Here is a 19,757-nt window from a genome sequence, read left to right on the forward strand (position 1 = left end):
TTTTTTTTTTTTTTTTTTTTTTTTTACGGCTTGTTTCAGTGGTGACATGTACTGAAAGGCAGAAGAGGTCCTGGCACTCTAACTAATCCAGCACGCTGTGCTTACTCAGAAGCATAGCTGGACACAACTCAGGCTCTGGCTTGCACAGGTTAACAGTTAATAATACCTCTGGCCAAGCTCCTTCATTTGACTTCTTCCCTTTTCTCGTCAAATGTAAACTGAGACTTTCTAGCTAATATTCTTATTGCTGTGTTACTGTTTATGCCTGCGTTATTTATTTTCAAGACAACTTGTAACAGTATATAAATCTTGCACCCACAATCTTTCTTCTATGATCATACCAAACAACAGTCTGCAGCATGTTGTTGTTGACACAGTATTAGAGGGGAAAAACACAAATCAAAGGTACCAAGGGGTTTTCACTAGGAATGAACTATGCTTTATTTAGAGGTTTTCATAAAAGCGAAGAATGGGGACTGAAAACAGTTGCTCAAAGATTTGGTTTCTGGCACACTGTAAATGAAAGGGAAATATGCAGTAGTTTAACCAAAAAGATGTTCAAATGGGATCAGATGGAAAGCTTTACAACTTCCATACTCAGTTTTACCCGGATATAAACTGCTGGAACAACACTGATAGAACCCAAGAGACCACAAAATACTGTTCTCCCAAGTGAAGCTTTTCCAAAGCGCTCTTGCAAGTTCCAAAGTCTCTCCTGCAGCCAAATTAATTTGAATTCAATGCATTAGCTTTGTTTAAAAATATCTCTCAGCTTCTGAGGGGAGCTTCGAGCCAGTTGATCTCCCTCTCAGCATATGTAAGTGATAATGGCAGGTGAACATGTACTACACAGTAGCTTCACATTTCTGCCATAAGGATTCATGTCACTTTCTATTTTTGAGAGTTGACTGAGTGTTTACTAGGCTACGCCTCATCCCCCTCTTTCCCCTGTACTGTAACCTTGTAACCCAAGATGCTGGTGGCAGTATTGGGTTTGCAGTTCTCTGACCTTTTGTCCTTCTACTTGAAATTGCCTGGTTTCATCCTGCAGTGGCTCCCAGTTCAATTACACTGATAACCTTTCATGACATGCCTTGTGAACTTCCCAGCAGAAGCAGGAAAGGATCACAGCTTACCTCAATTTGAACAGCAGCAACTCAAAGTCAGGTCCCTGCTGGGCTGTGATGGAGCTTGGTCTTTCTGAAATAGCCTTGGATACCACAAAGGGACTTGACATTTAAGCCTTAAACTGATTGATCCACAAGTGACCCAGGGACTGAATTTGTGCCTGAATGGTAAAACTCACATCATGGGCCCCTTTCTCCCACCTTTATCTAGGCAAAATACCTAGAAATCTGTTAGATACTTTGCCATGTAGATGCAAATGAATCGAGCCACCTGTAGAATCCATTCTAGTATATTTAGCAAGGAAAAGCAATTCCTCACCCAATTATGCCACCATACATGGTCCACCCATCCCAAGAAGATGTCCAGAGAAAGAAACGCCTGGCAAATGGGAAAACTTTTTGTATGGGAACAGCAAAGTTATTCAAAAGTCTAAGTAAAGCAGGAGTTTCATCAGTGTGCCAACTGCTAGATCCAAGTGGAATCAAAGCACTGACCGCTAGTGTCTTCAGGCCTAGCTCATGGAATAAAAGGATTTAGAGAAAGCTGAACATTTGCAGCCATTTGTTACTAAGGTGCTGAGCTTTCTTTATTTTAAATCCCTACACCTTGCTTTTCCTTCATCTCCAGAACACGTATTATTCAATGCAACACAAACCTTGAATGCTCTTAGACACGATCTGCTGAGATGCAAAACAGACTTTTTTTCCTCCAGGTATTTTAATGAGTCGCTAATACTTTTCTCAAGCAACGCTATTGACTTGTAAACATTAGGCCTCTTTTTTTATTCAGCCCTTCTTTAAGGAATTACCATAAATCTATGTCCTTTCCATGAACACTTGAAATACAACCACTATTTTCCCTACATGCCATAGTCATATTTCACTGCAAATTGCTTAGTTATTTTAATGCGGATGCACAGACAGGGAGTTTGTACTTATTCACAGAGAAGATTCATTTGCTTTGATAGTACTCATGAGAGCAACTGCTGACCAGTCGTGTATCTCCAGAGGCCACAATATGCTGTCTTCCCCAAATCGCAGCAGGTGAAGCGCGTTGACAAGACCTTACTGATTTATGTTAGCACTCCAGCTGAGCAGTCATACCTAGGGTTGCTGCAAGAGGTAACAGACCTCTACATTGAATCCTTGGTTTGTCTGCCTGACCTGTCACTTAACTGGTGGTTAACTGTTAATGCATTTCCCAACAGAGTCCTGTGATAAAGAAACATGCTAATGGTTTCATAACACATACTTCACTGCAGGTAAATGTCTCCATCAGTTAAAAGTCTATATTTTCCTGTTCACAACAGGGTTATAAAGCACCACCAATTTTAATGCTTTAGAAAACAGTAACTAATACATTATACAAATCTCAAGCCTTTTGCCCTCAGACATGACTTCTTTAGAGCTCAAAGTATCATCCTTGATAAGGATGAGAAATGCTGGCCTGGCTCTTACATGTCTGATAAATGTGCACAAAACAGCTGAGTGAATTAACAAACCAAGGGCAAAAGGCAAAGATCGTGCATGGGATTAAGGTAGACAACGATCCTCTCTGAAACATGCCATTTGATAATTGCAATTTGAAAAGGGAATATGATTTTGAAGCCCTACCAACATTTTCCATAGAGCTGAAAAGTAGGGATGACAGATGTCCCACCAGCTCACTAGCTACAGTCACAGCAAATATAGTTTTCTTGTCACCACCTACAAATCCCAGGGTATGACTGTCTTTCCTTCCTCTCCCCCTCCCATTTATCTCTATGTCTAATTCTACATTTCCTCACCCCACCTGCTCTGCCAGAGCTCCCAGCTCATCTGCGTGCTTGTCAGCTTCCCTCACGATCACTGCCTCAGAGTCCCTTAGGAGCAGTAGGAGTTTCCTGAGCTCAACTGCAAAGTCCCCATCCTCATTTTAAAGGCTTATTACTGTCATGCCACTAACTACAAGGAACCAAACATACTACTTTTTTTTTTTAATAAAATAAATGAAGGAAAAAATGAATTTCTCAGGTAAGTCTCAAGATGAATGTTGCTGGGAGAAAAACCTCACATTTGGTCAGGATTTCACTGACACGCTCTGCCTATTTTTATTGGCATTTTTTTTTTTATTGGGAATTAGCATAAGGATATAACTTGGCTTTCAAAGCTCAAAACAAGGCAGGGAAGAAGACTGAAAGAAAACTGAAGCACACACACACAAGATTTACAACACTGGCAGAGGTCATTCTGTGGGCAATCACCTTTTTTTGGGTACATGGACCTAAGTTTTGGATCCTACTGCTCTGGCCAGAGGAACTTTTTGTATGAAGACACTTCATCTAGCCTGCAAACGTTCTCCAGACTCCAGCAATAGTGTCCTTTCTTTTCCCCTGCCAGGATCCAGAAGACGTTAATTCACAATCTTCTAACAATTACACATGCTTTGGCCACAACCCCACCTTCCTGCCTCCTTCCACCCACATTTCCAAAAGGATATTCTCAATCTCACCTGCTTTACTTTACAAGTGAAATCTAAAGGCTATGACTATGAAATGCATTAAAGATCTAGGTATTACCAAGTGATTTATTTGCAGGCCTTGAAGCAGCACACCATGACGAACATCAGTACCTGAGTGAATACTAAGAACACATTTACCTGTGTAGCACCAAACAACTGCAGCTGTGCTACTTACAGTGCTCCAGCAGTGCCTCTGCATGACCCTGTCCTATGCCACGTGAGGACCTAATTCAGATCAGTATCCAGCAGTTAGCTCTGCACACCATGTGAGACATACCTGTCACTGCTGTTGCAGGGCCAAAGAGAACTGAGAACACTGCTGTTCTCACCTGCCAAAGAGTCTTTTGCATCTTCCACACCAATACAGGATTGACTTTTCTTCAAGTATCACCTCCAGTTATTGACTCTCCTTAATGAACTTTTTTTTTTCCTAAGGAGCAGAAGGTAGATATCTTTGTCTCCTCCTGACTTTCCTCTAGACTTTTATCATTCTCCAGTCTTCTGCTAGTTACAGGAGACAAGACTGATTCAGCCAGTCAGCAAAATGTTTTGGTCGTGAAGCTAAAGTTCTGCTTTTCTTCTATGCTGGAAGTGGTGATACTTCCTTGGGCTTAGAAGAAACCATATGTTTTAAGGTCTGTACTGGCTGATTAAATATTTTAGTAATTAGGCCTTCCTGCAGATCTGTAATCCTTTTAGAACTAAATTAACCCTTTGTGACTGATAATGCTGTAGGTACAAAGACCAATGCTATCTACAGAAGCTATTAAAAATAAATCAGCCTCTGCTATCCTAGTGATCACTCCCAAGTTTTACTTTGGGGGAACTGTAATCATATGAAAGATTTTGGTCTAAGATAGTACATTTAACATGTCTTTCCTTTCATCAGCAAAGAATTCTGCATAAGAAAATTCAGAAACCATATATCATTACAGTCATAAAATAAATGTAGCACAATTATATTTCTTTAGACGTCCTGCCTTTAAAAGAAGTCTGTGTTCTCAGGGCCCAAAACATCCAACTTTCACAGGCTTAAATATCAACAGTCCACTCAGAAGCAATTCCCACTGGATAACTGTTCCACAGGTCTCTTGAGGGCAATGTATTTAAGAAAATGCAGAGTAATGAGGCTCCAGGAGAAAACCAACAAAGAGAGTTCTTCCTCAAAACTGCCATAATTGCTAGGAATTAAATTTGGCCGACATTTCTCAAACCAACAAGAAAACACGTCAAGTACAGTGTCAGCAACTTCCTAAAACGTATCTGAGAAAGACCCTTCTGGCAGGGACCAGGAAGCTTCAGTTCCACTATGTAGGCAAGTCTACCTGAAAGTTCAGGATGGAGGGGAATGTACCCACTGGAGAAAGAGCTCTCCCAGCAGCTTGCTCTTCCCTCCCTTCCCATCACACTGCGAGCTCTTCCAGGCTAGCAATGCCACCAGTGCGTTTGCACAGACAACACAACAAAACCCGATGCGGGATCACTCCTCCAAGCATTACCAGTGAACAAGAAATTACCTTACATTTTTAGGTAAGAGTATTAAAAGGGCACTCTATAATTAACAAGAAAATACAAGCCTGAAATGAGAATCAAAGGCCACTAGCATCAGAGTTTATATGGAGGGCAGTTAGCGTGGAGCTTCTTTACAGCTCATTCCCACTTCTGCTAGAGCAGATGTGTTATGTGAACCTACAGCGTGCTCCTTAGGACCAAAGCACTCAAGTACATTCACATCATAAACACACCTGTAACTCAGCTAGGAAGGAAGTTCCACAGCTTGAATCTGACTGTATTCTAAATTAATCCTTAATGAATCATTTTAAGTCTGTGGGACATTTCCTATTTAGGGATCTTTTTTCTCAGCCTAGGAAATGGAAGTGTCATTGACAATAACTGAACATCCTGCCTCTCTCTGCAGAGAAGTACTAAATTACTAAATCCCTGTAACTTTTCTTTGTCAACATTTCTGATGGGACAGGAATCTCAGGGGGTTGTCTTGCTGCCCAGAAACAACAAGCATACACGGTCCACTGCACTGCTGCTACTGTAACTTTATTGTCACATGGACATTTGCCTTTCTCTGTGCAGAATTTGCCTCCATGTGTGGTGTCAGCAGAAAGTACACTAAGAAAAAAAAATGCTTTGTCTCCCAGATTATCCACCCCTGGCCTGGGCATTATCACAGCAGTCTGCCTGACCAACGCTGTACAGTTAAGGAGAAAACTCCCTCTCATACTGAGTAACAGAACGTGACTGAGCACAGACAGTGGGAAAGGTTATCCTGGGACATGTGGCAGCCCGAAAAACACATTGCGTCAGCATGGGAAAGGATTGGGCTGGAGCAGAGGGTGTGTAGCAGCATGTTCCCAGGCAGAGAAAAGCTCAGAAACATGGAGAAAGTCACCAGCCAAGGGTTTGAATGAAGGCCTTGGAAATGCAAAACAGGCTGCTCTAATGAGGACACTGGCACTTCCCAGCAAGCAGAAGGAAGGGGAGGAGAATGGAAAAAAAAAAAGGAAAACTGAACACAGAAAACTGTGGAAGACTTTCAAAGATGGCTTTAGAAAGTAATCTGAAACCTCAATCTGACCAAGATAAGCACTACAGTCAATGAGGAATTTGGTGGTAGGGTTTCTCACGATAAAACTTAATGTGGAATCTATTATGCATGTAATTGAAGAGCTGAGGAGTCCTTTACATGGAAAAGGTGAAGTTGAAAAAAAGGCTTCCTGCCCCAAGGAGCATATGAATCGTACCTGAGCAAGGCACAGCACACAGCTACAAACTCACGGGTAACACAAGGAGACAGAGGCACCATTGGTCAGATCTGAGAATCAGAGCCAGATTTCAGTCCTCTAATTTCAGAGGTCCTGCAGAATCACCGACAGTCTTAAAGGAAGGTGTGCTTAATCTTTTATCACTCTGATATTCTGTTATTGCTGATGTTTCAGCAGATGTTTATAGACCAAGAGCTAACAGGAATGGAAACCTCACAGGGCATATTTGAAAACTTATTAGGAAAGTTTAGCACAGTGCACTAATTGGAGAGAGCTACTAGGAGTGACTAACAGTTTCAGGAATAAATGAGATGTAAATGAGGGTGAAGCAGATACCAGAAGTGATCTTGCAGTGAAGCACACCACCTCAAAAAACAGAAATTGCCACAAACCAGTATGCAGAAGGGAAAGTACTACTCTTAAAGCATCAGTAAAATGTTGCTGTAAAATTGTTTTCTTTTTCTGAACAAACTGCTTTTTGACAAAAACATTTTCAGAGTAATTTTTTACCCTGAAAATATCAAGAATGAAAAAAAATTATTGCAAAAGCTCTAGTGAACGATTGTTGCTCAAAGCAGTGTCCAGCATGGTCAGTAGAATGCAGAACTGACAATAAGATCTCAATTTTATTCTTATCCTTGCTATTTAGCTGCCACATAACTTTAAGCCAGTCACTTCACTGCTTCAATATCCCAGCTGAAAAAGGGACATAAAAACAGTTATCTGCGTGACAGACATTAATGCTCTGAAAGGCTGAGATGCAAGCATCTGTTAATGGTTTTGAAAGGGCTCTTTTGTACAGGCACTGCAGCACATATTCTTCTGTTTTCATTCTATCTCCTTTTTACTACTGAAGAGACATCTAGAAGATATGTAATAAGCTGTCACGTAAATTTCTTCTCAAATGACACAGGAGAACCTGTCTTAAAACACAGTAGTGTGAAAACCCTACAGCTGAAGTAAGTGCACTCCTAGATTGCAGTGCTTTACAGGGACCATATCAGCATTTTCTCACATTATGCTTCAGGGCAGATGCCAGGTTTTAGCATGAACTTTTCCAAAAGCTTGTGGTCGTCAACTCATCATACAACCATATACACAGAAATCTTGGTGAAGTCCACACAGCTTTCTCTGCCTCTGCTATGTTCTGACTTATAATTTTAATTGATTGAAATGATGACTGATGGCCATATGGATTTGTATTTATACTCACTGTATTTTAACCATTTAAATAGTCAGTTCCTTTTAGCCATTTAATTCCTTCCCCACCAGAAATACAGTGGATGTGAAGACACAAAGCTGAGGTTTTAGTTTTTAACCTAGGTAATGCTGTAATTCTGAATAATTCATTCAACTTCATACTACTGAATTTTTCCCTTCTATAAGAACTATGCTGACTTTATACATATATGCATAATCCTGTGTGTATACACACAGATTTATAGGTTAATTAAGAAGTCAGTGTGTGACAGTAACTCAAGTCTTTGCATGGATGGTGCCATACAAGTGCAAGTTCTTACTGTCTTGTTTTTCAAGCCCTGAAGTTTCAATTGTAAAATGAATTCAAGAGAGAGAATTCTACAGAAAACTTTTATCACACCTTTATACTTCAGCAACAAGAAAAAGTGATTCTAATTCTACTCATCACTCTTAATATTGCCTACTCGTGTACAAAACAGTATGGACTTCCAGTAGTGCACTTATAAAACCAGACTTTTCTTCCCAGGGTGAATAGCATTGCACAGACTGCCATCCAGTGGTGAAGCAAAGGCTCAGCAGATAATTGAAACTGCAGATACAGAAAATTAAAACATCTCAAGACTAAAAAGGATTAAGAGTAGTAGCTAGTAAAGATGCTGGTACTACTAATGATAAAAAGAATTTATTTAGCCTCAGAAATTATTCACAATGTTTAAGACATTTATGTCACTGCACGAAGGAAATACTTGGTACTGATCATCCAAATTAGCAAAAGGAGGCTTGTTCAGTTAAAATTTAATAAAGAAATTGCAGTTAAACGCTACTCTTCAACCTATCTGAAGTATTCTAAGCCTAGTTTACCTCTTCGCACAGATCTGTCTCCATTGAATTCTGCGTAGCATACCTTGCATTTAACCAGGTGTTAGATGAGACATGAAAATAATTAAGGTCACTAAGGCTTTTTACTACCTTTTAAAGCATCAGAAGAAAGGAACTTTTTAATACAGCAAAAGTTATTCTTGCTCAGGTTATGAAACCAAATGGTGATTTAAATCTAGTCTGCTAATCATTCTGTTAAGTAGGCAGCAGTTTTAAGCATTGTGTGTCCTGTGTATCTTTATAGGAAAAAAAAAGGTCAGACTGAACATTCCATTTCTGGTTTTATGAGCTTCCATATTTATTGCCTACTCTACTGTCTGTATGAATCTCAGTATTTGTGACAGACTTTTCTTAGTTTATTCCACTGTATACAGACCATATGTTGTCTATGCTCATAAAACATTTGGTAATTGCATGTGCAGAAAAAAAACAAAACAGTTATTTGCTAAGAAACCAAAGAACTTTTAAACCTAGCTACAGGAAACAACTGCCTTCTTTTCTTAGAGTTGTGATGAAACTTTGGCAGGATTCTCAGACGTATTTGGCACCTCCCTTCTATTGATTTAAGCAAAAATTATGTACCTGAATTCCATGAGGACCTTGGCTTGACTGCTGTTGATGTCAATTTTGGATACAAGAGTGCCTTTGTTGGCTTCCCAGCATAATGCTCGGGGATGCAGAAGGATTTTTATTGTTTTCAGGATGAGTCATGCAAGCAGCAGCAGCACAACAGATGGTGTGGAGTGTAGAACAATAAAGACAAAGATATGAGACAGCTAAGAGAAAACTAGAACAGTCAGAGCAATCGGAGGATGATAGAGGCTGAAAGGATGAGAGAAGGCAGGAGGTTGAGCTTTGTCATAGATAGCGGGAGCTAATGAAGTGTGGAGTCACTGCAGGGTGAAGTAGCTCAGACAGTGGTCAGCAGGGAAAATCAAAGGACCTGCAGTTAGAGAGGAAGGAATAGCGGTAACAAAGCCAAGAGTAGCACGCAGCTGATGGATAGCCAAGTGATGGATTTGAGTGTGATAAAAGAGAAAGTACTAGATGAGGAGGAACGAGGAAATGGAAGAGCTCAGAATACTGATAAATGATACCCTTCAAGGACAGAAATAACACAGCAGTAAGAAAGAGCAATCAAAAACAGCAGCGGTGCCCTGGAAGTTGGAAGTCTAGAATGACAGCAGAGAAAAACAAGAGATGGCAGCTGCTGAAAGACAATAGTATAAGTCCCCAGAAGAAAAAAAAAAAAGCCTCAGGCCAGCAAAAGGAGATGAAACACGGTAGTTCTGAGCCGGTGTAATGGCTAACAGGAGCAGAGACAGATACGTCAGAGTAAAATACGGAAGAAGTTAAATTTCACAGATTAACAAAGTGAAGTTCTTGAAAGCAAGAAGCTGGAGATCCAGGGTAGCTGGCAAGTTTGTTAGTGTTTTACTGCTGCTCCACCTCAGAGCAGACAGATGCACAGAGAAAGCTGCATCAGCAAAATACTTCCTGGAAATATCACAGACTCCCTCCACACACAATTGATCTGTTCCAGCACGGTAGCTTTTCTGACCGCTGCTTAATTCTAACAGAAGCACAATTTAGGGACAGACTGAAACGGAAGTCAACTAGGAAATGAAAAGGCCTCAACAACAACAACAACAAAAAAATATATATATATTTATTTTCCTTGCACCAACAACTAACCCATTTTCTGTTTTGGCAGTAGAAGTTAATGAAAATACTTTCTGCTGTCATGTGCTAGTCAGATAACTACTTTTTTTTTTTCCAGATTGAAATGAGACCAACAGGATTCTGTTTTATGAATACACTGCGGGGATATAAGTAAAAGACAGATTTAGTCATTGTATGGGAACTGCTGAGTCATGGCCTGAACCACTGATTGAGCACCTGGAGGAAAGACCCAGTCAGCCCTGGGAGCACAGGTGAAGGCAATTCACCTGTGCAACCAGAAGGGGTGGAGCCTGGCTCCACCCCTCTTAGGCCTCATTTAAGGGCTGACTGCCCCTGAGGAAGGATCTCTGCCTGAAGATCCCTCCTTGGTGGGAGCCTTTTCCTGCGAGCCCCAAATCTTCCGATCCGGGTGAGCGCTGTATTTTCCTTCCACCTTTTGTAACGCTGTTTCCATTGCGTTAGTCCTGCTTATCGCTACAGTCATTTACAAAGACCTTCCTGTAACTGTTTTTAAAGATAGGGAGTGCCAGCATTTGGAAGGTCAGACACTTCATTCTCACCTCTGAAATAATAAAAATGGACAGCTGGTGGAAGACACTTCAAAAAATCATTCACCCCAACACTACATTAGCCTTACCTGTAAATTTTGACAGGCACTTGACTGGCCTTGCTCTTAAAGCTCTAAATGGCAGAAATACCATCACCACTATAGACAATCTAGTCAAGTAGTCAACTATTTTATCCCTAAAACATTACCAGAAGTAACCCCATTCCTTCTTGCTTCTATTTATGCTCTGTCTACTACTGACATGCAGGACAAATTGCTCCTTTCCCTTTCACACTCAATTTTATGCCTCATATACCTTGCAGCTAAAACTTTTGCACATGTCTCAGCACAAAAAGCAAATGCTCCCATTCAACCTGTGGTCCAGAAGACTTACCCCCAGGAACAACACATTTTGCCAGTTATATTGCCTGTTTAGCTTTACTATTTTGCACTTGGAACAGGAGTGAATAAGCCAGTTTTATCTTAGGGCACTATTTGATTTGTCAAGATCACTACACTACATCCTTATTCTGGCCTTCAGCAAACTCTTCAATTTTATGATGTAAGCTAATTTAATAAGTACCGCCCATTCTATCCAGGTCACTGGGTGTTGGATGAATCTAGCCAAAGGACAGATCTCAAAAAAAAAAAAAATCCACTCTGATAAAATGATACGAACTAATCAGTAAACAGTCTCTAAAAACAGTTTTCAAAGTACTTTTGCATCCAGCTTACAGTTGTTTCAGCTAGACCAAATTTCCATAACATGCAAGACAGCTCCAAAAGCTACAGCCTAAAAAAAAATAAAAATCTGCTTTTCTTCTGTCTGAAGGGCTCATTCCCCTCATCCATGGCTTATTCCCAAAAAATTCAAGTTAGCTAATTATCTTTTTACTATTTCCTTCCAGTTGCTCAACATACTACTCTCACCCCCTAAAGCTTTTTCTTAGACAGAAGTTATGTTTCTTGGTTTATTATTCCACATCCCTCACACCCTCCATCTGCATTTAATGACAGATAAGGTACTGGAAGGTTGAATATGAAGAACATATTATCTATCATCCAGGAGCTGTCAGGAAGTTGCAAGTTCCAAAATTGTTTCAGTCTGTTTACTAAGGAACACAGAAAGCATTTACCCTTCAAGTTTTACCCTAGAATATCCCTGTTTGCAGCTGAGCACATACAATTACCACCAACAATAAAGGTGTCCCAGTTCCCACCTCAGCACAGAACTTTGCAGTGAAAACTGACAGAAAAATAGAAGGAAATTCTGAACAACAGTCTTTTGCATTCATATGTCAGCAGTTGATACCACACTGATCTGATTTACTTACAGCTAAACGCTATTTTTGTATTCCTCGTGTATAACAATCTAATAGCTTTGACATTTATAGGACCTGTATGGGATAGTTATTTGATGCAAGTGAAACTTCATCTCGTACTCAAAAACATTAGCAATTAAATTGGTATCATTAAAGAGCAGCTTGGCAAGTCACTTAATAGATTCAAGATATCAGAATGCAGCGCCTAACTTCCATATCACCAGTTAAAACATGGTGCAAGCCTGGGCATGCTTGCCTCCTATTAGAACAACAGCTGTGGCATTGTAAAGAAAAAGAAAAAAGAAGCTTATGGTCTTAGTTCAGTTCTTAGCTGATGGATATCCACATCAAACAAAAAGGACACCAGCATCATTAGTGCTCACCAGAGAAATCAAATCACCTAGAAACTCTCCTACTTTCAGTAGTCCCTTCCCACAAACACCACCCGTAAATAAGATGCAGTAATTGCGTATTTTCCCCACCACTGAAATCCTAACTTCATTTTTCCAGTAATTAGCACAGCTGAAATGCTTCAGGGTCACTATAAAGTGTTACAAAATTGTGTTGTTCTGAGATTCTTCCAACAATTTCAATTCATTCATTTTCCGCAATGGTTTCAAACTGCTTTAACCATGTTCTAAAAGACAAACATTCTAAAGCAACCACAGAATTAAAAAGCAGGAACTAGACATTCTAATACTAAGTCAGAGCTAACACTATAACTCTTGAAGGAAAACCAGCATTGAAGGCAAAACACAATCATCGTATTCACAAAAGTGTAGTATCATTTGTTTCACAGCCATTGTGATGTTCCAGGAAAAAAAGTTTATTTTGTAGATAGCATTTCCTAGCATATCAGAAAAATAAGTGAGATTTGCCATCTTCCCCATAACCAAATTTACTCCCTCTACTGGGAGCAGGAGCAGAAATTTACAATTGCTTCAGTTGCTAGTGCCTCGTGCTTTCTAATTAAGAAAACATAACATTAAGAAAATATATTTATGCATATAAAGTAAGTAACTAGAACAAGTACCCAGCTTTAAAAGAAGCTGAAGCTGTTTCAGACTCCCACGCAAGATTCCATTAAGCACAACAGATTCAGAAGAAGAACGCTGTAAATTCAAAATATTCCACATTAGCCTAAGAAAATCTCAGTTTTATTTCAGACATCAGCGTGGACTACTTAATAAAAAAAAAAAAAAAAAAACAACTTACCTGTAAAAAGCACTATATGTTTTAACTAACAACTACATGTTTTTTTCAAGTTCATACTCAGACTTATCAAAACGCCATAATTATTTTTACTAGCAAAGGTATTTATGGTTGAAACGTCACACTCCTGCTATAAGGACAGAAGGCAGCAGATAAAACTGCTCCCAACCAGTTCCAGATCACCCAAGAAATGAAGCGGTCACAATCCGGTAATAAAGAAGGAATTACTTACCCTGTTCTAAGGACCAGAGCTCATCCAACACTCTAAAGGAAATCTCCAAGTAGAGATGCTTCCCTTACAGCTGCCAGCCCTTAAATGAGGTTAGGGAGGAGTGGACCCTGGGTCACACAAGTGAATTGCTTCCACCTGTGCTCCCAGGGCAGGCTCTGCCCATTCACCAGGTGCTCAATCACTGATTCAGGCCCTGACCTAACGGATCCTTCCGAACATGCTACTGTTCCATAATTCGCAGAAGCCCAGAAATTGTACAGGGGGAAAAAAAAGGAAACCAGAACATCTGGCCTTTTTTACCTAAATCTTTTTGTTGTTGTTGTTTAAATCAGTTAATTTTATTAAGGGTTCACTTATGTGTATGCTAACTTTCAAAAGCTACAAAGGTTATAAACACCATAACTATACTAATGAGGCATCACTGCTCAAGATTATACTGAAGCCTACAGAGGGGCCACAGATTCAGTATCTTCTCCAGCAGAGTCAGAAAATTAAGACCTCTTGACTTCAGTCTGACTCTTTTCTGTTACTTGGAAATATGCCAAACAGCTGTTTTTAATCAAGGAAAGATGTGTTCCTGTATGCTCTGCTTTACCTTTATCACAGTGTTTCAACTTTAATTTCTCACCCCATGATCAAGTTCAGTTCACCTTAGTTCAGAGCACCAAACAGAGATGGGAATTATCACTAATTAAAGTTTTCTTTCCGTCTCTTTCTTTTTACTACACTAAAACCCTAGAGGCCACCTGCTGTCACCTGTAAAGAACAGCAGGCACTTACACAAAATACCAGCCCTTCTTTCTCAGATGACTCCCATAACGTACAGCAGTATGTCTTCCTTACAGTCGATGTGAAAGTGTCCTACAGAAATTTTTCCATGTGCAACCATGAAGCCCCCAGCCCAAACCCCAGATAAGCCAATCTTCAGCCACACATTCTGAAATGTTCCTGCCTGGCACACACCTGAATCCTGGGTGGTCTATCTTAGTGCTGCTCTGCATTCTGTTTCCTGGTTCTCTCTCTACCACTGCTTGAGCATAGGATCTGAGCAGATCAAGGTTCAAAGCCTGTGATCAAAGAAACATCAAAGATCATTTAAGCTTGTTTGTTGGAGACATGATCATTGTCTTATTTTCCCAAAACTATGCACTTACAAATCCAATTTGTTCCATGTTAGATCACTTAGGATTCAATTATAGTCAACTGCATTTCACAGACCACAGGCATTCAACTACGTAATTAAAATCATAGTTTAAGAGTATGCTCATTTAGATTTGGCGGCAAACACAGAGGCTGAAGTGAACAGCAACGGGAGAAGTACCAAGCGAGAGGGAGATCGGAACAACTGTAGTCAGTGATATGTCTGTCTTGTTTGACTTCCCCCAGATGTATTAACTTACGTACAGTTACTGACTTACACAACATCAAATCTCTCCCCTTGAAAGAAAGCGTGCGTCACACCAAAATCTGAGACCGCAAGATAACCGCTTTGAAAGGAACAGGAACTTTGTAGTTATTAACCTCATAGAACAGCTTAAGCTACCCTAAATCTTAATAAAACACACGTAAGATGAACAAACACAAAAGTCACACTGCACGTAAGAATGAGGGAATAGAAACATAACGTATGTAAGAATGAGGGAATATGCTGAGTGTAAAGATTAACAACTAGCTCTGAAATTAGATTAAGAATACGCACAGATATACGTACAACTAAGGGAATAAAAACATCTCAGTGACAGTCACTTTACAGGCAAAAATAGTGCCTCAAACACACACGGCTCGCCAAAAAAACGTTTATGTTAGTTTAGAGGGATCTTTCCTACCCCCAAACACATTTTAATGAAGTATGATGGTAACATTCAGTCTTTTAAATGCAGGCAAAACAAGCTGGAGCCTCAACTCTCAAACAAAAAAGCAGCAGCTACAGAAGTAAATTAATTTAATTAGTGATAACAGCATACCATTTAGATACAGGACAAGCACGCAGAAAATATTAGGTTTCTTGCCCTTGATATTGATAAAAAAAAAAAAAACTAACTACCTAACTATGAAAAATAAAGCAGAAATTATGCATTCATGGTACAGTAGAGCATGTCAAGCCTGGATGCAGAATAGGTAACGCACACTCGAGAAGAAGTTTCAGAAATGAGATCAAATTCAAATAACTTCATAGAAAATAAGTTTTATTTGGCTTCTTTCATACACTTTTTTAAAAAATCAAAAGCACATTCATACCGTTTGCCTCTCGCAGTGAATGTCTGGAATTGCTCGTACTAAGCCACTAATAATAAGGCAAAAGGTGCCTTTGAAATCACTTCAGACACGTTGCACTTGGACTGTAAAACATCCAAAGTTATTTATTTTCAGATTTTAACTAGGAAAAAAAAATGTTTCGGGTGTTTCTTGTCCAATTCACACAATTCTCCCACACAGGGAAGAGGGGACAGACCTTGCAACAAAGAACTGCAAAACCAATGGGCAATACTCATTTCAAGGCAAAGCTAAAGATAGGTTCTCTGTTTCACTGGAAATTAAAAAACCAAAACAACACACCTAAGTCACTTTCTCCTTTCAAAAGCTCTAGAACAGAAATGATAAAATGCTGTTTTAAAATGACATATCAGCCATTGGTAGTGAAAGACTGGTTGCAGAGAGCTCTTTCTTCAGATGCTTCTCATGTTCAGGTCTCTTTCCTGTTGGTAGTGACCATGGAATTTGTTTCTTGCTGCTGCTGTTTAAACACTTCAGGAAGAGGAGTAAATTCACCTTGGGCTTTCATACATCACAAGAGGTACTAACCCATCAAGTAGCCCCTACAGAATAAAATTAAGTTAGGAAAAAAGTTAGCAAACAAAGGCAGGACTTCCTCAAAAAGCAAGGGACTTGCAATATTCAAACAAAACCCTCAGCCTGCCAAAACACTCTTCACACCAAGGCTATTTAAAACAGTACATCTTGCTCAAGGTATAAACCAGCCCACTTAACTGCACATTCCTCCCTCAATTTATTTAATGAACACTGAAAATGGATCAGATTGCTCTCAATCCAACTCCAGCAACTGTTTAGAATTTCTGAAGCCCAGGTTACACCTTTTGAAAGCTGCTTTATCTGTATGTACCCTTTACACAAGCTGCTATACTGACAAGTATATCTTGACATCCCCTGACTGAACACAGTTCTGGGCTCTTTTTCTCTTTAACTTCTATGAAGCCTTGTTGCTTCAAAGATTTTAAGAAAAACAACTGTCACAACATGGATAATCAATGCAACAAGAAAAATATATAGCAGGTTGTTATCCAGCAACCTGGATTATGAAACACATTTTCTTAACACACATAAAGATTAAACAAATACTTAAGATAGGAGTGATGACTGACATTACGAAGTCAACATCTCATAGAGCTACTCCAGAAATTAATAACTGGTGCCTCTAAACACCTTGTTTCAGCTACTCTAAATAAAATAAATGGAGCTAGAAATAGAGAAAACAGAAAATGAAATTCTTGCATTTTGTTATCATGTAGCCTGAAAACTCCAGATCTTTCCTACTTTATGGCCTTTGAATATCAATCTATCAAAATGTCATATACATTGTATGCTTCAATGTTATGTTCAGTTTTCGAGCAACAGAGAAAAATTAAAAAAAAACACAAAAAAACCCACATTACTTTAGGTCTGCCTTGGATATTTCTGAAAACCTGTTATCACTGCAGTCAGTTCTTTTAGTTACAACTTTTCACATACATCATCAACACGATTCATTTGCCATATTCAGTCTAACTTAAAATTTATTAAAACTCATACTCACGAATCGTATCATCTGACTTACCAGGATCTATCACCTCTTTCTGAATCACAGCACAACCTTAGAGCAGCTGGGCCCAAAAGTTTCCCCACTTTGTTCAAGACAGGTTGCTCCAAAAAAGCACTGAAGAACAGCAATTTATACCCAAGGCCCAGATGTTTACAACACCTGCTTTTATTTCCTGCTACCCTTACATTTACTATTGGTGCCAGAAAGCAGAAGAAAAACAGAGAGTGTTAAACTACTTACGGTAATTTCATCCTCATGAAAACTCTGGCCATGAAGAAGCTCAAAAGCACGCTGACAAATCCAATGAAGAGCAGGAGAAACCTATTCAGCTTGGGGATATTTGGTGCATTGGATCGATCCAAAATTATGAATCCTAAGCCACCCATTGTGAACAGGAAGCTGGATGCGAGCCCTTCCATAATATACTGGCCGTTTACCCTACAGAAGAAAAGAGAGAGGGGAGAAGGTAGGAAGAAAGAGTTAGAAAACGTTTAGATTTAAAATAACTACTTGTATTTCAAAATGCAGCTACTCAACCTGCTTTAGCAGCCGCACACAAAATTAACTTTGCCAGATAACTTGCTAACAAAGTAAATTCAGAAAATTTACATTACACAACTACATTAAAACTTTAAAATATAATTGATCTCCTCCCTTAATAGCCTGCAAAGTGACCAGTCAAGCACATGATTGTTTTCTGCACAGTAGTGCATATTAATGGATACCACGCAAGCTCATCAGCTTACAGAAATATCTACTCCAGAAGTAGCACCAGCTTTCACAGATGACTCTTGACACGGAGCTGGAGCCAACAAGCTTTCCAAGTCTTACTTCCACCATGATGTTTAGGCAGCTGCACCCTAACTCTCAGCCTGGAACAAACCCCATTCTGAGTACTGCGCCAGCACATGAAGCACACCTGCAGGTTCCAGCGCACAGCAGAAGCGGCTCCTGCCTGCAGCGTTTTGCTACTTGCACACTGGGCACGCACCTGGATCAGGAGTCTTCTGCATGAACTGTATTACAGCACTATCAGTTCCCTGCAGGAGCCCAATGTGTGCACATCGCAACAACCCAGCCCAGCCTGAGCCACACACAACATCCAGCTCAAATCAAAGTTTATATATGAAGCATGTCACAGACTTACAGAATGGTTTTGGTATTTTAAAATATATATATATAAATACGCCGTGGTTTCCACACACACACGTATAAAAAGAAAAAATTTACAAGTATGGATTTAGTATTTTCAGACCAATTCCTGACTAAGCAATCTCTTGCTTATTTTCAGTAATAAATGCAAAAAGGCTGAGAGAGAACGCCGCTATGTATTTGTAACTATTCTCAGCCTCACACACAAGACTCTCAATTACATTAGAGGCTGAAAGGCCAGATCCTCAATTTTCATGAATGTTATGTTATGTTGTTATGCATCTACACCCACTAAAAAACTCAAACAACGAGATAGAAAAAATGAAAGCAGCACCACATCAAAACCTGTTCCTTACCAAAATATTCAGTTCTAAAAGCTTTTGAAAGATCTAACCTTTATAGTTTTCCCCGGATTTTAGTATCTTTTTATTATTTTAGATTTGCAAACCAAAGGCCAGATTTTCGGACGGGCCCAGCCCTTCAGAGATCTCAAGGCAAGCTGGCACAGCTCCATATGCACAGCTACTTCATACATGTCTGGCTAGGTGCGGGCCCCTGCTCCCACCTGTAGGCCAAGAAGGCCACCGGCCGCTGATGCCCATGTTCATCCGTCATCGAGCCCACGCTGGGGGGCTCCACGATCACATCGTAGATAATTCCTGTGAGGAAACAAACAAACACACACGGCGTCAGCTTCGAACCTCAAGCGAAAGGAGAGAGCGAACAGAACGCGGAGCTGACTGGAGGTTAGCGAATTCTATCGCTAGCTCAGCGCTGGAGAGGTTCAGCCACGCGGGCTCGTTTGCTGCGGGCACTTCTGCGGGCCGCTTCGCCGCGGCCTCCCCTCCGCTCGCGTCGCGCAGCGCGCTGACGGCGGTACCTCCGGTGATGAGAAAGTACGACACCACCACCAGCGCGTAGACCGTCATGGCCGAGGGCATGTGCACCCATCCCGGCCGCTTCAGCTTGATGTTGGGGCACTCGAGGACGGCGAAGGGCAGCCGGAATAGCGTCTCCATGGCGGCGACGCGGCCCAAGCGAAAGTCTCACGCCGCCGGGCGCTGCGCTCACACGAAGGCGGAAACGGAAACCCCGCCGGGTCCTGGCAGAGGCGAGCGAAGAGAGAAAAAAAAAAAGGTAAAACCAACAAAATCATCCCAAACCGACGGGCGCGCTATAACATAAGATATTCTCTGCAGACACTTTCGATGTGCAAAAAACATCCAGGAGCTTAAGCCGCTCCTCGGAGAGCGCCGATTCGCTTTACCCACCTGCCAGGGCCTAACAGCCCTGACGTGTCGCTGCCGGG

At 40.5% G+C, this 19,757-nt stretch overlaps 1 protein-coding gene across 1 annotated transcript; it reads right to left on the minus strand.

Annotated features, from left to right (window-relative positions):
• On the minus strand, window positions 15,645-19,554 carry OSTC (oligosaccharyltransferase complex non-catalytic subunit). The gene is made up of 4 exons (XM_021395436.1): window positions 19,329-19,554; window positions 19,014-19,107; window positions 17,537-17,734; window positions 15,645-16,295 (listed from the first exon to the last, which is right to left on the minus strand). Exons 1-4 carry the CDS (start codon window positions 19,465-19,467, stop codon window positions 16,277-16,279), a joined length of 450 nt encoding a protein of 149 aa, XP_021251111.1. The 5' UTR covers window positions 19,468-19,554; the 3' UTR covers window positions 15,645-16,276.

This window comes from Numida meleagris, chromosome 4, assembly GCF_002078875.1.
Source record: "Numida meleagris isolate 19003 breed g44 Domestic line chromosome 4, NumMel1.0, whole genome shotgun sequence".
NCBI classification, from domain to species: Eukaryota; Metazoa; Chordata; class Aves; order Galliformes; family Numididae; genus Numida; species Numida meleagris.